The sequence below is a fragment of the Macadamia integrifolia genome, chromosome 14 (genome assembly GCF_013358625.1).
Source record: "Macadamia integrifolia cultivar HAES 741 chromosome 14, SCU_Mint_v3, whole genome shotgun sequence".
In the NCBI taxonomy this organism is placed as follows: domain Eukaryota; kingdom Viridiplantae; phylum Streptophyta; class Magnoliopsida; order Proteales; family Proteaceae; genus Macadamia; species Macadamia integrifolia.
Genome location: NC_056570.1, coordinates 5185935 through 5208040, shown reverse-complemented (window position 1 = coordinate 5208040; position 22106 = coordinate 5185935). Strand labels below are relative to the sequence as shown.

At 37.5% G+C, this 22106-nt stretch overlaps 1 protein-coding gene across 1 annotated transcript; it reads right to left on the bottom strand.

Annotated features, from left to right (window-relative positions):
* Window positions 1–4697: 4697 nt before the first annotated feature.
* Window positions 4698–6618, bottom strand: LOC122061990 (WRKY transcription factor 22-like). Its single transcript, XM_042625601.1, has 3 exons — window positions 5993–6618; window positions 5703–5816; window positions 4698–5603 (listed from the first exon to the last, which is right to left on the bottom strand). Exons 1-3 carry the CDS (start codon window positions 6439–6441, stop codon window positions 5063–5065), a joined length of 1104 nt encoding a protein of 367 aa, XP_042481535.1. The 5' UTR covers window positions 6442–6618; the 3' UTR covers window positions 4698–5062.
* Window positions 6619–22106: the final 15488 nt, after the last annotated feature.

The window sequence follows — 22106 nt, the reverse complement described above, 5'->3', positions numbered from 1 at the left end:
CCTACATTTTTTCATTAATTTTTTATTTTAAATATTTTTCTCTCCCCTAAAAAAATGGGAGAGTGTTTCCTAAGAGGCAGTGTGATCCTTGCATCAGCACAGGAACCAGTGAGAGCATATGCGAAAGCATCAACAATGGTGGGATTTTCGATTCTTATGGGGTGTGAAATATGAGGTGATCATTGTACCCTCCCTGTGTCTTGGTGTAGATGCCATGTTGGCTTCTAAGATTGTTTTTGTTTTCAAAAATAATATAAAATCATTGGGAGGATACACACGACATGTTTGAGGTTGAGAAAGAAAACCCTTTCTCCTTTTGACTTGTCCTTTCTTGCATTCAAAATGCACGAGTTGCCCTTCCTGACTTTGGAAGTCCATCTCATCTTCAAATCTCAACTATCCTCTTGTCTCTCTCTCCTATACATCTCACCTCTTCAACGATTTGGCTGAAGCTCTGGTGTCAATCGTTTCCCTCTAATTTTCCAGCAGTTCTCCAATGATTTCTCTCTCTCTCTCTCTCTCTCTCTCTCTTGTGTGGCATGGCCGGTATTCACAATCAGTTTCAATAAGGCTTTAGGTTCTTAAGATACCTTAAGACTTGAAGTTCGAAAATGCTTAACTTTCGTGAAATGAGAGAATTTATCTTCAAATAAGCTTCTAAGGAAGTATCATTCAACTAATTATAAATGAAAGAGAAAAAGAACCTTGTTGGTTACTTTTGTGAATTTATGTCAAGACACAAACAGGCACAGAAAAACTACACTGCACTGCCCCTCTACCCCGATGTCTCTGTGCAGTCTCCCATTAACGTGCTGCGCATTGATAAAGTGGCAATTTTATTTGGGACTCGTTTACTAAGGTCAATTTTGTACTTTCTGTTATTAGTATTATTTTTTGTTATATATTTATAACAAGGTCCCTGTTAGCAATTCTGAACGGTGTGAGGATGAGCATTGTAACCCTATACTTCATTGATGGTGAAGCATAATCTCATCTCACTGAAGATGTAGGCAATCTTGCCAAAACTCGAAAATCTATGTGCACTGTTTGTTCTTGATTTTCCATTACTTTATGCATCGTTTTCAAGGTTGCATTTCTACAGAGAGTGCTAACATAGGATACACTCCAAGATAAAGTTCTTTTTCCCTTATTTTTCACGCCCTCTTACATCTTGATCATGTGAGACTTACACACACGCTCTCTCCTCCACCTAATCATAAGGGCCACTTGTAGATAAAATCATTTTTTATGGCATTATTTTTGTGGCATAGGTGATTCCACATTGACCGCGTAGGATGTAGAAATTTGATAGAAGAAGCCAAAGTTCAAAACTATTATTTTTGCCCCCTCCAACTCCCATGTACTTTGTTCATATCCAATCTTACGGACATATTGACTTTTTCCTATACTCTTCCCTTCTATATCATATCCAAAATGAAGCACCTTATGGACCACATTGATGTTGTAATCTTACCCTTAGCTTGATGGTCTATACTCTCATCTATAGTGGATTGTATTTGGGATTCTTCACTTTCGGGGACCAAAGCCCTATAAATTTGTGCTTTAGGACAAAACTATATAAATGTGATACATAGCTCTTTGTTGGAGAAACACTTTCTCAAGGAAATACAAAAATCTTAAATGTGATACGTAGCTCTTGAGGAAAACCCTAGCATTCATGGAGAAGCTCCAATTTTTCAATTTCATGGTTGAGGAATGAAGATTTGATAAACTATAAATCACACTTGGGATCATAGATTGCTATTGACTATTGACTGATCTAGGAGGGAAAACTTTCTAACTACACTTGACATTCGGGATTCGACTCCTCTCTTTAGCGCTCATCACACAAGTCAACACATAGTTATCTGGGCGAGCGCCACATGGCAAGATGATGATCCAGCTTTTTGAGTGAGGCGCTAATAAAGGTGTGAAGAATGAAGCGCCAAGATCTATTGGATCATCGCCTGGACTCATGGCGCTTGCCCAGATAGCTAAGGACAAGACCTGAATGATGAGCACTCAGGTGAAGAACCTGACCTTGACTCTCTCTCTCTCTCTCTCTCTCTCTCTCTCCACACACACAATTAGGGTGGCATAAAAAACCTTTTTCACTTTGGAAAACCTCTCCCTAATTAATAAGCATGTCCTGCTTTTAGCTAACAGCAAACCAACACCAAATCATCCCCTCATTTAGGAAAAAGTTAGGGAGTGATTATCATATAAATTTCATGACAGATCTCAAATCCCCACCCACTTGATTTAATTATAATATCTATATGACATGAACAGAAACCCTTAAAAGGAAAACACCTCAAAACATGGATAAGTCAACAAATTAGATTACATTATTTAACATTGTCCAAGTCATTTTCTAAGCACTCCTCATCCTAGAGTCTCCTTTACATTAATTGAATCTCCAAACCAAACCAAGGTATAGAAACCTAAAATTTGATATGAGATCAGCCACAATCGATTTTGAATCGGATTTGATCAAATCAGTCAAAACTTCAAACAATAAAAATTAAGAAGAATCATCAAAGATTTCCACAAATATATTATCTTTAGGAAAAAAATTCTAAAGTTTTATACACTTTGCCACAAGATAAACTTCATTTACTTTCTACAATTTTATTGATTAAAAAAAAAACCTAAAAAATAAAGATTTATTTGTTATTTAAGTGAAGACCGTGACAATGGGTTGCTGTGCTAGTCTCCTCGATGATTAGTCTAGGTGCACATAAGTTGGCCCCGGATACTTTGGTTAAAAAAAAAATTAAATAAAAACTAATTTTGAATTGACAATAATTGAATTTGACTAGCTTCAAATATGTCAATTTCAATCAGATTCTTTAAACCATGCTTCAAACTGTCCAAGTTGTAACAACCTAGAAAAGACGGTAATGAGCATAGATATTAAAATCTGACTAGGAATGGGGGTTGAATCGGTCTTAGTGATCCAAACATCTGATTGGATTTGATTGGAATCATTACCAAAAACCTTAAAATCAACGTCTTAGACGAAATACCCAAAAGGTAAACTTCATTTATTTTCTACATTTTACCGATTAAAAGAAAAAACAATAATAATAAAGAATTAATTGCATTTAGGGTGAATTCAAATAAGACATTTAGACATTAATCAAGAATCGAATTTTATTGACGCATTCAAATATGTCAATTCCAATTTGATTCTTTAAACCACGCTCCAAACCGTTCAAGTTGTAACAATCTAGAATAGACTATAATGAGCAAGGATTTTAAACTCGGAATGGGGGTCAAATCGGTCCTAGTGATCCAATCATAGGATTGAAATCGATTAGAATCAGTCCCAAAAACCTTAAAATCAGCCTCTTAAAAAAAGCCCTAAAGATAAACTTCATTTATTTTCTACAATTTTATTGAATAAAATAAAAAAAATAACCAAAATAAATATATAATTAATTGCATCTAGGGTTAATCCAAAAGAAAAGTTTAGACATTAAGAAAGAATCAGAATTAACACATTAAGAAAGAATCAGAATTAACTAACTTCAAATCTGCCGCTTTCAATCCAATTCTTTAAACCATGCTCCAAACTTTCCAAGGTTTAACAGTCTAGAACAGACATTAATGAGTAAGGATTTTAAACTCTTAACACTTCCAATCTGGTTCTTTGACCGTTAAGATTTAGATTGACAGTATTGATTTTAAACTCAGAATGAGGGTTGAATCGGTCCTGATAATTCAATCATTGGATCAGAATCTATTGGAATCGATCCCAAAAACTTTAAAATCAAACTATTGATTGGAATCAGCTGGGTTGAATTGGTATTGACTTTGACTCATTCCAATTCTTGGTCGATACTGTATCAGTGGATCAGTACAGAAAATGGGTAAAATGGTCAAAAAAGTAACTTTAAACGTACAATCAGAGGTGTTTCTATTCCATCCAAGGTGATCTGGATCAATATTGACCTTAACCGATTCAGTTCTTAGATACTGAGTTCTCAAACCATGATGTGTATTAGGGATGAAAGTTTGACCCTGACAATCTGAACCAACCCTAGTCCACCGTCAGCTCGAATAGGGCTTGGGCCAAGTTTTTTGACCCCGATGGCGGGTTAGGTTGGGGTTGAAAAACCCCAACCGTGGGTCAAGGTTGGGTCGGGCTCAGGTTGAGGCCTCAACCTGGCCCAACCTAACCCAATACAGCCCAATTCGAAATTTAATCCTGAATTTTTATATTAGAATTTAGAGTTTCAATTTATATTTCATTTTTTTTTATAATTTTATAATGTATAAGATATGAATGGTAAAAATAGATTAATGAAGATTAATTCAAACATTGCAAAAACCAAGGTCAACCCAACCCAACCTAGTCTGACTCAATCCGACCTTGATACGATCAATTAGGGTCCAATTAGACCTGAACATAAACATAAGAGGATTAAATTGGACCTAAATTGAATATTGACGGCCTAAAATTAGGTTAGGTTTTAAGAAACCCGACCCAGTGTCACCTTTTAATATTGTTCATCTCCGTGCGTTCTTGTGAGGATTCGGACTTCGGAGTTGCTCTTCATGACGAGGAACCCACACAAGTGACACGACTGTCACGCACACTTTTATAAAGGCCCAACTCGGAACCTAAAAGAAAATTAAATTTAAGGAAAAAATGGAAAATAAAATAAGACAACAGAAATTTAAAAAAAAAATAGCTTTGGAAGTATTTGCGTTGACCTTTTATTTGATATACATTTTACACAGGAGAAGGATGGTTCACCGAATCATGATTATCCATAATCATACCAGAGATTACGAAACTAAGAGAATCTACGATTCCTAATTCCTGATTCATCTAATTAGAATAAGACCAACAACATGGAATAACTCTTATGCTGCTCTTTGCTCTTTGGTAATGGTGGCGTTTTAAAAAACACAAGTGTTGTGGGTGGAGAATCTCCCCCACTCTCTCTCTCTCTCTCTCTCTCTCTCTCTCCAACTTGGCGGACAAAAGGGGATAAATGGAAAGTTGGGAAATCTTTAGAATCCAATGTCGGGGCGCGACTTTTCCGGCTGATCAGCTGCCACCAGCGGCGGTGGTGGCGTTATGAGAAAACCAAGGAGGCGGAAAAGTAGCCGGTACTTGGTCGGGAAAACGGTCATCCAAGGCGGCGCCGCTGGTTGGTCCGTCGAGTTCACCAAGACCCTCGAAGAAGTCGTCTCCCATCATCATATCAGGGATAAGAATATCGTCGTCTTCATCGTTATCCATAACCATTTCTTCCTCTTCTTCCTCTCTGTTCTCCTGCGTCGACTGTTGCAGAAGCTCGTCTTCCATGGCAGCAGTTGAAGGAGTCGTTGGAGAGAGACCTGTAGTCGAAACAGGGGAAGAGCAAGATGGTTTGTTGGTGGGTGTTCCGGGTTCGTTTTCTGGTGTGGAACCTTGAGGAGTGAGGAACTTATGGCGAGTACTTCCAGCGAGAGAGTTCCGGTGGGTGGGGACTGGGTGGTTGTGCTCCGCCGTGTAGGTGATTATGATTGTTCCCGGATCTGAGCGGCTCCGCTCCACTTGTTTTCTAGCTAAACACCCTTTTGAGCTGCTACACCTGTAGTAACCCCTGTTATTGAGACGAGAATCAAACCAAGAAGATTGATTTAGTAAAAAAGATTGAACAATGAAGAAAAAGAAAAAGAAAAAGAACCCAATTGAGATCTACCTCGGATAAGGTGATCCTTTGATGGGTTTCTGGCCATATTTACGCCAAGCCCACATATCAGAAGAAATGCCTTCTGCCGGTACTTGGCAAACTACCCTCTTCTGTTGATTCTTCCTGTTAAAAGAAAGAAAAATTGAAAGTTACCAATAAGAGGCAAAAGGGGGGAATGGAGGAAATTTGATTGAGGAGATGGAGATGGGCATCTGGGTAGGAATCTATCTTTTTCATTTTGATTGAGAAAGAATCTAATTAAGAATAAGGAACAACAAAACAGAGAACAATTAAAGAACCTTCTTTTCGATCGAGGGGTCTGAGAATGACTGGTTGTTGTTGTCGCAGGGACAACAGTAGTAGGCCCTGTTAGACACTGGGGAGACTGCTTTTCTTGCTGCTGCTGCGGTTTCTGTTTCTGTTGGTCTGTGAATCCGCCATGGGTGAGAAGGGAAGTGGGGTTGCTGCTCTGTGGGGAGAAAGGTTCCATCTTGGGGAAGAAAGGCTTGAAGAGCGCCTCTAATTCTTCAAGAGGCGTTGAGTTCTCAAGGAGATCGGGGAAACAGAGGGCTTGGTGGTCACCCAAAGGAGGAGGAGGAGGAGGAAAGCAAGAGGAGGAGTAAGGAGGGTCTTCCATGGAAGTTGTGGCGAGGGCTGAAGTAGCGGTGGTGGTGGTGGAGGTGGCGGTGGTGTAGCAGCCTCTCACCACCGCCTGAAGATCCCAATCGTCTCCCATGTCGACAAACATACGGGACTGTTATCTCTTCCTTGAAACTTGCGCAGACTGAGAGAGAGGGACGATCGATACTCCCAAGTCCCAACAGCTCTGTGCTTGTCTCTGCCCTGCCGTCGCTGCTGCCGCTTCTGCTTCTCCCCTTTGGGTAAGAGAGAGAGAGAGAGAGGACCGCGCTGACTTTAGAAGATAAGAGAGCTATAGAGTGATGAGAGGAAAAACCAGCCACGGTTTTATTATTTATATGTGGCTGTGAGACAGAGAGAGGATTTATATTTTATTAATATTTTTGTCAAAGTTGCTTTTATTGATTTGACTTTTACAAATGTCAAAGGGAAGAGAAATGGTTTTCTTCTGTGACACAAAGACAAATTCGCTTCTCACTTGGAGCAAAAGTCCACAGAGTGTACGCAATACACGTTGTCGGCACCTCTCTCGGACCCGGTAAACGTGGCCTCGTGGTTAGAGTATGTGTGAATCTGAGTCGATGCTGAGTTGGCATAACTTGAGAGGATGTTTACATATTGGAGCGGTGAGAAATTCTTACCTTATAATCATGAAAAAATGGTTTTCTACGGGGATAGTGCGAAGAGAATCTCCTATTTTACTCCAATCATGATATGGGAACAGTTTTTATTTAGTAGAAGATTCACGAATATGGAGAAGAGACATGGTAGATGTGCAGATAGTGTCGAGAGAATATCCTACTCTCCACAAATTATGACACAGGAAACGGTTTTCCAGTAGAAGACTCACGATGGAGAAGAGACATCATTGATGTGAGATTCGTATGATGAGCATGTGAGAGGGAATGAGAAAGCAATCCCATTCTATCTTATGACTAGGATGCAAGAGGGCATGAGGAAGCAACCCCAATCTATTTTGTATTAGTGCAAGAGAAAAAAAAAAAAAAAAAAGGCATTGACGCAAAGAAAATTTACATGAAAAACTCTTCAAGTAAAATGTCATTTACATGGAATGTTTACAATGAAGCAAACAAAGCCCTAATTAGGTGATACTAAAAGAAAAACCCTTGCATCAGTGTTAGGACCAATGAAAGCATGCACCTGGTATCAACAGGGTTGACAGGGTTGGGATTTTCCCATTTTATGAGGGGTGAAATTGTCATTTCCCCCCAAGTCTAGTTCCAAGTGTCATGCAACTTAGTAAGAATCTTTTTACCCTAAGAGAGGAAAAATATCCTCAAACTGATGGTGTCATGCATTGTCTCAAACTATCTTTTTCTTTTTATGCTTTTTCATGACGAACCACATTACAACCATGCCTCATTGGCATTGCATCCGTGTGAATATAAATTGATGTTGAGTTGGCAAAACTCGAGAGTATTTTTCCACAAAAATAGCATGGAGAAAATCTCTTACTCTACATCAATCATGACACGACAAACAATTTTTAGTTATTAAAGAGAAGAGATATTGTTAGTTTAAGATTCATATGGCTAGGATGTGAGAGGGCATGAGAAAGCAATCCTATACTCTGTTTTGTATTAATAAAAAAAATTGAACTGAGATATTTTTTGGCAAGTATTTACATGGAATGTTTAGAATGAAACAAACAAAGCCCTAATAAGGAAAAACGTGGGTGATTGGTGTTCCAGGTTGTGTGGCTCTTGCATAAGTGCTAGGACCAATGAAAGCATGCACCTGGTATTAATAGGGTTGGAATTTTTTCATTTTATGAGGGGTGTGATTGCCATTACACCCTGTGTAGGGTTACAAGTTCCATAAAACCTAGGGGAAATCTTTTACCCTAAGAGATAAAAATTAACCTTAAATCAGTGGTATCATGCATCGTCTCAAACTATCCTTTTCTTTTTATGCTCCTTGTCAAAAAACCATAGTACAACCATGCCCCCCATTGGCTTCACATCCGACATGGCTATCGTCTCTCCATTCATTTAAATAGATAAAATAGTTTCTAATGATATTAGAGTGAAGATTCATTCTCATGCCCTCTCACATAATAAGCGGCAGAGCCTACATTTACATATCTCTCCTCTCACAAATAAGAGCCTTATATGGAATGAATTTGTTTCCCATCCTCCCATATTAGAATTGTTCTATACCCTGAACCCAATGATCTAAAACAGTGTTAGAACCAATTGATGTCGATATCGATACAAATTAATTGATACATGTCATATCGATCGAATCCGTCGGTTCGAGTTAGTTTGTGACACCCTTGCCTTAAACCGTGCCAAGGCCTCGTGGAAAACTTGTGCCTTTTTAGGCATTTGGTTACAAAGAGAAGAAAAGAAAAAGAAAGCTGCCAAAGTCTGCAGACACACCGGTCACCACGCCTCAACGGTCGTTATCCAAACACGTGCGCGTGTCCGTCTAAACGGAGTTTCTAGTTTAGGAAAAGGGAGGAAAGGGTGTGGTCCGTTGAAAGAGTCCTTTTTTTTTTTTGACTGGGACGAGCAGTGTCCGTAGGGTGTGGGAATTAGGGACCACCGACCACTGTACCACAATCCCCTCCCAACTTGCAACTTAAATTAAAGAGATGCCAAATAGTGACCTCCTCGACGGAACGGGTGCGTACGATAAGCGCCTGTACAGCTGTCATCCGCACACCGTCACCGAATCTTGGTGTGTGTGTCGAGTCAGATCAACCATTCAAACTCTATTCTTCCAAGGGCGAGGGTCGAGGAGAAACTGAGGGAGATACAGCATTACAGCCTTGCAATTCTTGCGGGCCCCACAACCCTACCTGATCCTTCCGACTCATTCCTCATCAATGCTGTCATAAACATATGATCGAAGCCGTTGGATTAGAATCCTTGTGAAACTCAGGAACCCAACCATCCCATTTAGGAATCAAATGGCAAGTGCGTGATTTTTTCTTAGGCTTTGTTTGGTTGTTAAGAAATTAATAAAAAATACAAATTTCAAGAAAATCTAAGTTTGAGGAGAAAAATAGATATAGAACAATCTTTACATTATAATTGCAGACAACAACAGTAAAACTTAAAATGTAACACCTTCAACACATTGCCATTTAAATGCGATCAGCTACATAATTGCATAATGATTTTTTTTTTTTTGTATCTCTTTAAATTTAAATTTTTTTAACTTTTTTTTTTTTCCTTTTATTGACATTCAAACATAATTTTAAAGAAAAGGTTTGGTGGGGTGAAGGTGGTGTAAGGTTAAATATAAGGAAAAGTGTCTCTAAACTTATAATGTATTGAGAGCTTGGCACATTGAATTTTTCAATTATATTATTTTAAATGATTAATGTGTCTGGGTGTAGAGTGCATTATAGACTTAGAGAGCCCTTGCCCTAGATATAATACGGGATTGAATTTTCTTCTGATAGTGTATGGCATGCTAACGCCTCCCTATGTTTATATCTCTTTTCCCACGATTGCCGGGGGGGGGGGGGGGGAAGATGCATTATTTCATAGGAGGGAGGAGAGAGATTGACATAAGGAGGCAATAGTGTACTCTAAGCAATCGAACAGGGACTATTATCCCGAATAATATACTCAAGAGGGAGAGAAATTAGTTGCTCCATACACCAAGGTATGTCGTAGTCAATTTCATTTGTCGATACATGTAGGTATTTGTCAGTATCCCATATTATACGATATGAATGTGGATCAGAAATATAGGCAAAAAAGGTACATTTTTTTAATTTGCACTTGATACGACTTGACTAGTATCATATTGATATTGGTATCGGTGACGACGGATATAGCAATTGATACCTATATCTAGAACCATGAGTGACTAAGGAGCTTTGTTTGGAGGCTCTATCTTTTTTTTTTTTTTTTTTTTTTAATAGATGAAAGTATGACTGCACAACTTGATGTGTATTGCATGGGTGATGGTTATAAGAATCAGATGATATTAAGATCTGATTTTGGTACCAAACAATAAATGTGATTTTGGGATGTGATTCCAATAGTTCCAATGCTGAAATACTCATGATTACGTACTCGATGGAACCAGAGCCGCTAGACCCTTTCAAAGGGTATATTTTGTGTTTTTATGTTTATGTTTTATGACTATAGAATAATGTACTTGGGTGGCATTTACTCTCCGTGAAGTTTTCAAGTAATGGACCTTTACAAATGTTTCTATAAAATTTGATTAGTGATCGAGTCATAATTATTTATGAAATTACTATTCAATTGTTAATTTTAAATAGATTTTCATAATTAATTTTACAATATATTGTAATGATCTTTGATTGTAGGGTTTTCAAGAGATGTGCACAGATTTAATGCTAACTGGACGGAGATGATTCAGTCTAAAAACAAGGACAAAGGATCCAGGGCAGAGTTGAAATTTTCAAGAGAATAAGAGAATATAAAAAAAATAAAATAAAAAATAAAAAAATTTAGGAGAGAAAGAGAGAAAACCCCATGGTTCTCTTTCTCTCCCTATTTCATACTCCCCTCTCATCTTTTCTCTCTTGTTGTCCAAATTAGATTAGGATTCTGTTTTGTCCTAAAATTCCCCTCTTCCACCATCCATATCCCACTGAATCTCTCCCGACTACAATTTCTCTCTCTCTCCCATCTCACATGCACATCCTCTCTCATTCTATTTTTTCTCCGTCTCCCACCAATTATCTCTCCCCCTACACGATTTCTCTCTCCCACAAGTCCATCCCCTCTTAGAACTCTCTCTCACATCCTCACTTCCCACGTTCTCTCTCCTCTTTGCTCTCACAACACATGCACCCCTATCCCTATCGGTCTCCATCCCCCCCCCTCTCTCTCTCTCTCTCTCATATTCTTATCCCTATCAATCTCGCACTTTCCACGTTCTCTCTCTCCTTCTTTTCGTTCTCTTTCTTGGACAACTCAATTCTATTTCCTATAATTCCTCTCTTTTCCAATTCTCCAGCCCCTCTCACGGTTCTCTCTCTCTCTCTCTCTCTCTCTCTCCCTCTCTCCCTCCTTTTTCTTTCCAAATCCAATTCCAACTCTCATCCCAGGCACTGCTCTTTCTCCCTATATATCTCTCTTTTGGTCATTCTCTTTTTGACACTCTCCACACTCATGCGATAGGATATAGGTTGCCCATATCACTCCTCCCACACAATATTCCTTGCTGATTTTTTTTTTCTTAGTTCTCATAGTTCTTTCTTCTTGGATCATACTTTCTTATGGACGGATTTTCCTAGACAGTATTGCACAAAGTTCATTACCATTGCATCGAGGATCCATCATCATCATCATTATTGCTGCCATTCATTCATTAGTATCATGAGCGGCTAAGCCCCCTCTCTATCCTTAGGTTTAGATGAAGTTTTGATTTATTGTTATTTAATTTCTTGTTGGAATTCATACTTGATTGTTTGATATTAAAGACCCCTTCTCATTGTGGATGATTTTTAATGGTTAAATTAGTTTAGAATATTTGTCTCTGTGATTCAGTTATTCTATTCAAGCAATGGTATTTTATGTTGATTTTTGACATACACTAATAATGACCTTTAGCCAATCAAACTAAATGTGCTAAGCGAAAACGAAAGCGATAGATGATAGTGCTTGATAAGATAAATTATGCTTAGAATAGTCAAAGATTATATTTTTGTGGTTGCATTGGAACTTATTATTTCAATGAACAGAAGTATGAACGATAGATTGATAAAAATACCAAAACGGATTCGAGACCTGAGGATAGTTTCTTCTCATTAATTCTTATCTTTGTTAATTGACTTACTTAATTTAATTTTAATTCTAGATTTTATTTTCAAAGCAACATTTACCTCAATCTTAATAAATTTAGCTTTCTAGTTCCCTGTGGGTTCGACCCTTTTTTTATCACTATCTCGCAGTTTAGTTAGAGTTTCTTTTGATTCGTTCACGACAGCGATCAGTTAGTAATGGCACTAAAACCATATATGGACTCATTTATTTGGTCATCACCAACTCTTAGTTATCATTTTAAGAAGCTTACATGTGATCTTAGAGAGTTTGAAGAATAAAACCATAGAATTCATCATGGCTTGGTATTCTAAGTTGTTTTCTAAAAGTGAAAAGATCCACATCACTAATAATAAAATCATTTGTTAGGAACCATTAAAGTTTTTCCTTTTTTATAATGCATAGAGCCATTTAAAAATTGGTATTGTTACACCCTGTTAATGATTGGGATTGGGACTTAGGTTTGATCATGTTAACTAAATTGAATAGTTCTAGGATTGACACCTTTTGTACTAATATTGATACAAACCTTGTCCCCAATTCTAGATTGACCCTTGCCCAATGGGTGTTAACATAAGTTTAGAATTCTAACTCTTCGGGAATGGTATTTTTACTGATGGATTGTGCCTTAAGTGCACAAGAAAGCCTAGAATGACCTTTCAATTGGTGCACTAAACTAGAGTCAGCGAAACAGGATGATTGAGACCATTCAATCTATAGAAATCAGAACCAGAAGCACGATCTCATTAGTTTGTTGGACTACTGCCAATCATACAAGTCTCCCCCATGTATCAAATGCCTATGAGATTTTATATTATGTTATGGGTTCGATTATAATTTTTTGTTAAAGATTATGAGAAATAAACTAAAAAAAAACAATTCCACGATCCCCACGAGTGATGCAAATGGAAAACAAATAGCAGTATATTATAAAGAGTGATACGTGTACACAAGATAAGAGAGAAAAAATAGTGTTAAATAAAAGATAAATATATGAAAGATGGGTTTTGGCTTTACTGGTGAACTTATGACATCTTAACTAACTAAGAGGGAGCCAAACCTCTTTTCTTGAGAAGAGAATACAGGAAACTTCAAATCATTCATTCCTCTATTTATTCATAAGAATCATATAAGTAGGCTTCTATATAAGGTTACAAATTTGCTACACAAGTCTAATAACTACTTACCACTTACTACTTACAATTCAAGAGTCCAAGCTCAACTCCTTTTTTTTTTTTTTTNTTTGCTCTCACAACACACGCACCCCTATCCCTATCGATCTCCATCCCCCCCTCTCTCTCTCTCTCATATTCTTATCCCTATCAATCTCTCACTTTCCACGTTCTCTCTCTCCTTCTTTTCGTTCTCTTTCTTGGACAACTCAATTCTATTTCCTATAATTCCTCTCTTTTCCAATTCTCCAGCCCCTCTCACGGTTCTCTCTCTCTCTCTCTCTCTCTCTCTCTCTCTCTCTCTCTCTCTCTTTCTTTCCAAATCCAATTCCAACTCTCATCTTAGGCACTTCTCTTTCTCCCTATATATCTCTCTTTTGGTCATTCTCTTTTCGACACTCTCCACACTCATGCTATAGGATATAGGCTGCCCATATCAATCCTCCCACACAATATTCCTTTCTGATTTTTTTTTTTCTTGGTTCTCATAGTTCTTTCTTCTTGGATCATACTTTCTTATGGACGGATTTTCCTAAACAGTATTGCACAAAGTTCATTACCATTGCATCGAGGATCCATCATCATCATCATTATTGCTGCCATTCATTCATTAGTACCATGAGCGGCTAAATTCCCTCTCTATCCTTAGGTTTAGATGAAGTTTTGATTTATTGTTATTTAATTTTTGGTTGGAATTCATACTTGATTGTTTGATATTAAAGACCCCTTCTCATTGTGGATGATTTTTAATGGTTAAATTAGTTTAGAATATTTGTCTCTGTGATTCAGTTATTCTATTCAAGCAATGGTATTTTATGTTGATTTTTGACATACACTAATAATGGCATTTAACCAATCAAACTAAGTGTGCTAAGCGAAAGTGAAAGCGATAGATGATAGTGCTTGATAAAATAAATTATGCTTAGAATAGTCAAAGATTATATTTTTGTGGTTGCATTGGGACTTATTATTTCAATGAACAGAAGTATGAACGATAGATTGATAAAAATACCAAAACGGATTCGAGACTTGAGGATAGTTTCTTCTCATTAATTCTTATCTTTGTTAATTGACTTACTTAATTTAATTTTAATTCTAGATTTTATTTTCAAAGCAACATTTACCTCAATCTTAATAAATTTACATTTACCTCAATCTTAATAAATTTAACCTTCTAGTTCCCTGTGGGTTCGATCCTTTTTTTATCACTATCTCGCAGTTTAGTTAGAGTTTATTTTGATTCGTTCACGACAGCGATCAGTTAGTAATGGCACTAAAACCATATATGGACTCATTTATTTGGTCATCACCAACTCTTAGTTATCATTTTAAGAAGCTTACATGTGATCTTAGAGAGTTTGAAGAATAAAACCATAGAATTCATCATGGCTTGGTATTCTAAGCTGTTTTCTAAAGTGAAAAGATCCACATCACTAATAATAAAATCTTGTTAGGAACCATTAAAGTTTTTCCTTTTTTACAATGCATAGAGCCATTTAAAAATTGGTATCGTTACACCCTGTTAATGATTGGGATTGGGACTTAGGTTTGATCATGTTAACTAAATTGGATAGTTCTAGGATTGACACCTTTTGTACTAATATTGATACAAACCTTGTCCCAAATTCATAAGAGGTTAAATAGTGTTAAATAAAAGATTAATATATGAAAGATAGGTTTTGACTTTACTGGTGAACTTATGATATCTTAACTAATTAAGAGGGAGCCAAACCTCTTTTCTTGAGAAGAGAATACAGGAAACTTCAAATCATTCATTCCTCTATTTATTCATAAGAATCATATAAGTAGGCTTCTATATAAGGTTACAAATTTGCTACACAAGTCTAATAACTACTTACCACTTACTACTTACAATTCAAGAGTCCAAGCTCAACTCCTTTTTTTTTTTTTTTATTAGTGTGTGCAAGTCTAAACTCAACTCCAATAACCCATAATTCCATAACAATACAATAACCATACTCATTCAATGTGCATAATCCACATGTATAGGGTGCACATAACAAGTCCTCCTAAAAATCTGCTTGCCCTCAAACCCCATTTCAGGAAATTGACTGATTACAGTGAGATCTTCCAAGTCACTTAAGCTTGTCAATGGTCTTTTCTCATCTTAATCAAGGAAGTCATAAACTCGTTTTTCAAAATAGAGAAAATGTAAGAAAATCCATCAATGGGTGTCATGTATGGGTTTGATACCAGAAGATATGTGCATACAAAATAGAGGAGATAAAATAGAAAAAGAGAGAAAATAGGGTAAATAATAAATAAAGACAAGAAAGATAGGTTTTGGCTTTATTAATGAAGCCATGACATCTTGGCCAATTAGGAGGGAACCAAGCCCAAACCGGACAAAAAACTGAAATCTACCCGATTACAAATCGATACAAGAAATTTGAAGTCAAACCGAAACCAAATCTCACTGAAACCAAAACAGAAATTCCCTTATTAATTAGGTTTCGATTTCACCATTCCCACACCGAAACCAATTCAACCCAAACCAAAACTGGGTCTAACTGACCCATTGACACTCCTAGGCTGGTCTGACCCTGATTGGCCTTGACTTCAATGTAGAACAAAGTGAGATTCATATTTCTTTGAGAAGCACTAAAGAGAACCATGAACACGCTATTTGAAAATATACTTACCTAACAAAAATTAATGAATACCCCACCGGTACCAACTTTGGCATCCACTGCGTAGGCCACTAATTTCCATGTAATGGAATTGATTGATATTGTCAACAGAAACATAAACACTAAATGGCACATACTACCAGTTATGATCATGATAATCTTCATTACGATAGTTGTGATTGAAAGCATTTTCCATAGACATTAAAAGTGGCAAACGTAGGAAACGCGAATGAAGAAGACAAAGATGTAATATGAATGCTCATATATATATATATATATATATATACACACACAAAGAAGAGAACCCCAAAAGGTAGCCAAGTTGGCAAGGGACCTTCGCCTCAGGAATCGTGTGGTTCTGAGTTCAACTCTTCTTTCTTTGGGGCCACTTACATGGGAGTGTTTAGTTTTCTTCACAACTGTCAGTGAAAGTATGATGATTTCTCATTCTACCCCGGTATGATCTGTTTTATGCGGTCGTGGGGTCAATATGGGCCCATGAGAATAGTCAGGCCGAAAATTTGAATACCTATCTTTAGAGAGAGAGAGAGAGAGAGAAGAAGAAGAGTTACTGTATAAAGTAAGGATATAGTGATCATTATATTAAATCAAGGTTTGAATAGGGGCTAGGCCAGGCTCAACCCGAGGCTTAAACCCTGGCCTGACCCGATCTTGATTCCTGGCGAAAGATTTCCAATTAACCTAATCGGTCTTCTGGCCCAGTTCTAGCTCAGGGCAGACCAAGGCTGGTTCTGGCTAACAGGGCCAAACTTGCACCCCTACTTATTGATAGATGAGAGAGATGCGGGTCCACATTCCACACCACCACCACTATTGTTGCTACCATCCATCATTCTTTCTTCTCTTTTTATCTTGGAAAAATAGGGAAAATGTATTATGTGGGGGGAGTGTGGCCTCAAAGGCCAGACACATGAAAGGCGAAATGATCGGCCTACTTCCCATGAAAAAAAAAATGACTATTCTGTGAATGCTTCCTCATGTGCTTCCGATGACCCTCAACCTCCCAAATTCACATGAACCGCACTCCTTATAAGAAACATTCCCTTGAAAAACTATTATAGGAAAAAGGTACACTATACACCTCCTCACAATTCCTTCATCCTCCCTTCTCATTCATAGTTTAATTGCATGGTATCAGATTGGAGATTGGTCATCTTGGAAATCGGCATGATATCAATATGGATTGGCATATATTGGACAAAATTTCCCCTAGTTGGTCAAAAAAACTCATACTTTTTTACAATTTTATCTCTGTTCGGTAATGTTCTACCGATATGGGATCGGGCCAGTAAACAATTGTAACACTAGTAACTTATTGGGGGAGAGTTCTCTGAGGAAGCAATGTGACCTGCATCCTCTTCTAATTCTTTTTTCTTTTCAGAATAATTTTTTTCCCAAAGTCTTTCTAGGCATCACTATGCCTACTAAAGTATAACGCTTCACTATTTTCTATTTAATAGTACATGTGTTACCATATGATAGAGAACACCACATACATCTCAATTGCCAAATTTAAGTCCAAAATAAGGAAAATTGGCTCAAACTTTGATGCAAGCTTTCGTATGATTATCAATATACCACCAAATGGAAGTACAAAATGACATCTTCTATAATTTTAGCTAATTTCTCTACTCGTTTTAAACTGCAATGGTACCAATGAGATGTTTACTATCCACCCTATATTTAAGATCTTTTTCTAGAGAATTGTCCTTGATGGCATACCTTCTAAGTATATTTGGAGGAAATGGATGAACATTGATAGTACTTGTGATCTTTGCCATCCCAATTGTGAAACCATTTAGCATATTTTCTTTTCTTGTGATTTCTCAAAACACATTTGGGTTGCTAGTTCATCGGGATTTAGAAGTGAGAATCTTATTAGTACTTCCTTTCAATCCATTATAATGTGTTTCTTTAATTCTGAGCTAATCCCTAAATCTGAAAAATTCAATTGTTTGGTATTCTAATTATTTATTGTTATTTTATTTGGTTGCATGGAAATCAAGTCATCCACTCCAAGGTTAAACCAAATCCTGTGACCGTCGTGACCAACATAAACTGGTGGATAACAGTTTCATTTAACTATAGCTTGGACTTGGATTCTTCTATTTTAGAACAACCCATGGTGGCCTTACCTAACAACGCCCACTCTTTCTTTCAATTGTCCTATTTTAATTTGTACATGCTTTTCTATTGTAGCCTAAAAATAGTTCTAAATGGGTTTGTGGTGTATTCTTTAGAGGTCACTTTGTCTTATTTTGTGTAGATTTTATGATGATAGAAAATATCATTGATGCAGTTTCTCGAAGCCTACTCTATAGTGTAAAGAAGGCTAAGGAGGTAGGGTGGAACGTCGTAGAAATCTAAAGTGACTCGGTGGACATGCATAATCTGATCGAGAATTCTAGCACTTTTTTGTGGCCTTGGAACGTGTCCCCCTTTATACCAAAAAAATGTTCTCTCTTTTTTTTATGTTTATAATTCCCTTCCCAATATCATTTTTAAACTTAAGCCTTCTAACGAACTTATGTTGTTATTTAAACAAATTGCTTATTAGGTTGGGCATAGGAGAACTAGAATTTTTGACACATGAACTAATCTAGATTTTTTTAACTATCTAAATTAATGAATGTTTTTTCCTTCTTATAAAGAAATGAGATGTTTCATTAGTCCTTTATCACATGGACTCTCTCGACCATCTCATATGCTACCATCTGATAAATAGTGAAGCATTATATATATTTCTATGCATAGTGATGGAAAAGAAAACCCAAAAAACAAAACGGAGAGAGTTCCTTAAAATAAAGTATAGCTCCAACATCAGCGAGGGGCAATAGAAGCACACATGAAAATATAATTAGAGACAAAACATATACCTTTTATGAAGGGACGAACCCTCAGTGGCGGTCGAAGTGTTGGTGCTACAATGTGTTTCAAGCTTCTTTGTTTTTCCCAAAAAGCAAACGTGTGATAGCCAAGAATACACAGCTTGCTCGGATAGACTTTCCCCCTCTCCGAACAAAACAATAAAATAAAAATAAAAAATCTCTAGATATTTTTTCTTCTCCATGACCCCTTCTACAGGTCAAAAGTCTTAGTTGTAGTGTCAGTAGTAGACATGTAGAGAGTGACGGAACCGTGTTACGGAAACTGGTGACCGGACTTTGTCATTGTTAAGGATCTTTGAAAATTCATTAGACTTCCTGAAGAGGTGACTTGTCTTTCTTTGATTGGTTGGTCAAACATTTGACACCTACTATAAGTATTTTCCATCTATAGGCCGGTCACAGGGAATATTTATAGCCTTCAAGGCTGGTCCCCAGTTCCAAATTTCCAATCACGTTGTGGGTAGATGGGCACTGGGATTTGGGACCCACCTTTGGGTGGCCCCACATGAGAAATTATACATTGCCCTCACTGACAAGCTTAGATGATAATTTTTAACGGGCATGGAAGTTTGAATGTGGAGTGTAACGACTTTTTAAAGGAAAAAGGCTTCGATGGGGGAGTGTGGCTCCACAGGGGTCGATATCCGAAATGATGGACTTGTTTATGAAAAATGATATTTTTGTGGATATTTTTTTCAGGCATTTTTATTGGTTTATATATATATATATATATATTTTGATAAAGAGAAATTTCATTGAAGATTGGAATTAGAGGAGCACAAGGCATCCCTAATACTAAGATCAAGAAGTTAAGGAGTAAAATTTGGCCAAACTATCTTACTAGTTATTGATAGAGCCTTCTGATGTAGAGAGTGAGCAAAGCCATTAACCTCTCTAGAAGTAAAAAGGAAACTACAAGATTCAAAATTGATAAAGAAATGCATAATGTCTTGAAGAATAGGTAACAGAAGAAACATTGGTCATTGTACACGCATAAGAACTGCATTCATTCATAAGAAACATTTAACCAATTTTTCATGTATAATTTCAGGGAAAAGAACCATGTCTGCTTGCGTTCTCCATCGCTATACACAGGGGGGCAGACTAAAAATATGCCCTTGCCTCGACAGCTCACCCCATGTGCCTGGGCGTGGGAGAACATATGAAGAAAGGGTTTTCCCGCCCATTATTTCATTATATCATTGTTGGGATTCGAATAGAACTCATACTAGCTAAGAAGAGGGTGCTAAAGTCCTCATAAGCCTTCTTCACATTGGGCTTTTCACATCCGATGTAAGGTTGGTTGCTTTTACGTGGATGTGTCATCACAAAACCGCACATGAAACCTTCACCTTGATCCGGGCTCAAAATAACCTCTTCTTCTCCCTGATCCTCATTTTGGTGTAAACAAGGGTTGATCCCTTTCCAAACACTTCTTATAATAGATAGCCTAAGAAATGCAAGTTGATCAGGTAGAAACAATGGAAAGGAAGAACTTGAACTGATCAGAAAGGAGGTGCATGTTTGATTGAAAGCAGAAAGAGAGGTCAGAGAATGGCAATAATCCATGTGATAGTGGTAATGTCATAATGGAAGCAAAGACAAACCAAATGGTTTCTTCTCCTCACTTGTTCATTGTTTCATCTTACTTGATATAGATAGGGAGGAAGAGAGAGAGAGAGAGAGAGAGAGAGAGAGAGAGAGAGGTTGAAAGGGAAGAAGCTCCAGTAGGGGTCTCTTGTGGGTTTGGCATAATAAGCAAAAAGGAGGGATGTGGACTTTGATAGCAACCTCTCCATCTATGCTATCAAAGAAAGGATTGTGATCCACACATACACATATACACTGCTTCTCTTTTTCATCTACCAATCTATATCTACATTCCATCATTCTATCCATTTCTCACCCAATCATCCATCTTTAATGCTTAGAGAGAGAGAGAGAGAGAGAGTGGTGGTGCAACACTCAGGTTAGGAGAATAGGAGGCGACCCCCACCACGTGTGTTATAAAAAAAATGACACTCACTAGCTCGAACTCCCTTAGGCCTTAGCTGAGCTCTCTTTTTTGGAACTTTGAGGAACTAAGAAATAAGCCAACCACTTCCCGCGTTTTCTACCTCCAATTGTGCCCTCTCCATCATTACTCTTTGGTTATGGTGGCATTTCAACCCAACATTATAATTGAAAATTGTTTGAAAAAAAAAAAAGGGAAAAGGAAAAGGAAAACAACACTTCCTGGTTGTGCTTGCTGTGCTGGACCAATGAGAGGATACATATAAGCATCAATAGGGTATGGGTTTTGGATTCACATGAGTGAGGGATGTCATTTTTGCCGTCTTACGTCTTGACGCAAGGGCCATGCAATTAAGGAGCATTTATTTCTCAAGAACAAGCAAGGGTGTAAGATCTATACACCACAACTTGGGAAGGAGCCTCCAAATTGATCAATGGGTCACAACTTTAGGAATCAGTATCAGACCAGATTGGCCGATAAGGTGCTGATATTTTTTTTTTTAATGAAAAAAATGTTTTGGTATAAAATCAGCTTTATCAATGACAATATCAATATCAATATCGGCAAAGACATACCATAAACTAAATCCATGAATGAGTGTGGAGGCAATGATGAAATAACTTCTTTGCATGATATCTACTTCATACAGTAATAATGATCCTAGATGAGTGTACATTTCCTTCACCTGCGATAAAATAAAACTTTCTTCTCCTAATACCTTTGACTTTATATAGATTTATGGGAAAGTGTTTCCCATGGAAAATGTGATCCTTGTGAGTGTGCGAGGACCAATGAGAGTGTATGAGGAAATATCCACAGAAGAATCATTTTCCTTTTCATGGGGGCAGACTTATCATTTTACCCCCTTATCAAGGCACATGAGCCACACTCCAGAAAGAATTTTCCCTAGATTTATATCACATAAGTCTGGCCATAGGTCTATGCAATCGCGCTGGGTCCTATGGTTCCCCCTTTCTAATGTAGCCTTCCCATTTGGTACTGTTAGATTAATATGATTGGTTCATTAGAGTTTTGCACACACATCAAAACCCCCAACCCTAACTTCAGAAAAAGGGAAGGGGAGGGGAGGGAGGGGAGGAAATAATGCTCCCACCCCTGTGAAGCCTAAGAAACCCACCCCCTCTTGATGTCCATATGCACCCCCTCATTGCCCTGTGTTGGTGAAAGAACCGCAGGGACCAGGGAACATTCATTTGCCAAAAAAATAAAAACTTTCCAAGTGCACCGCAG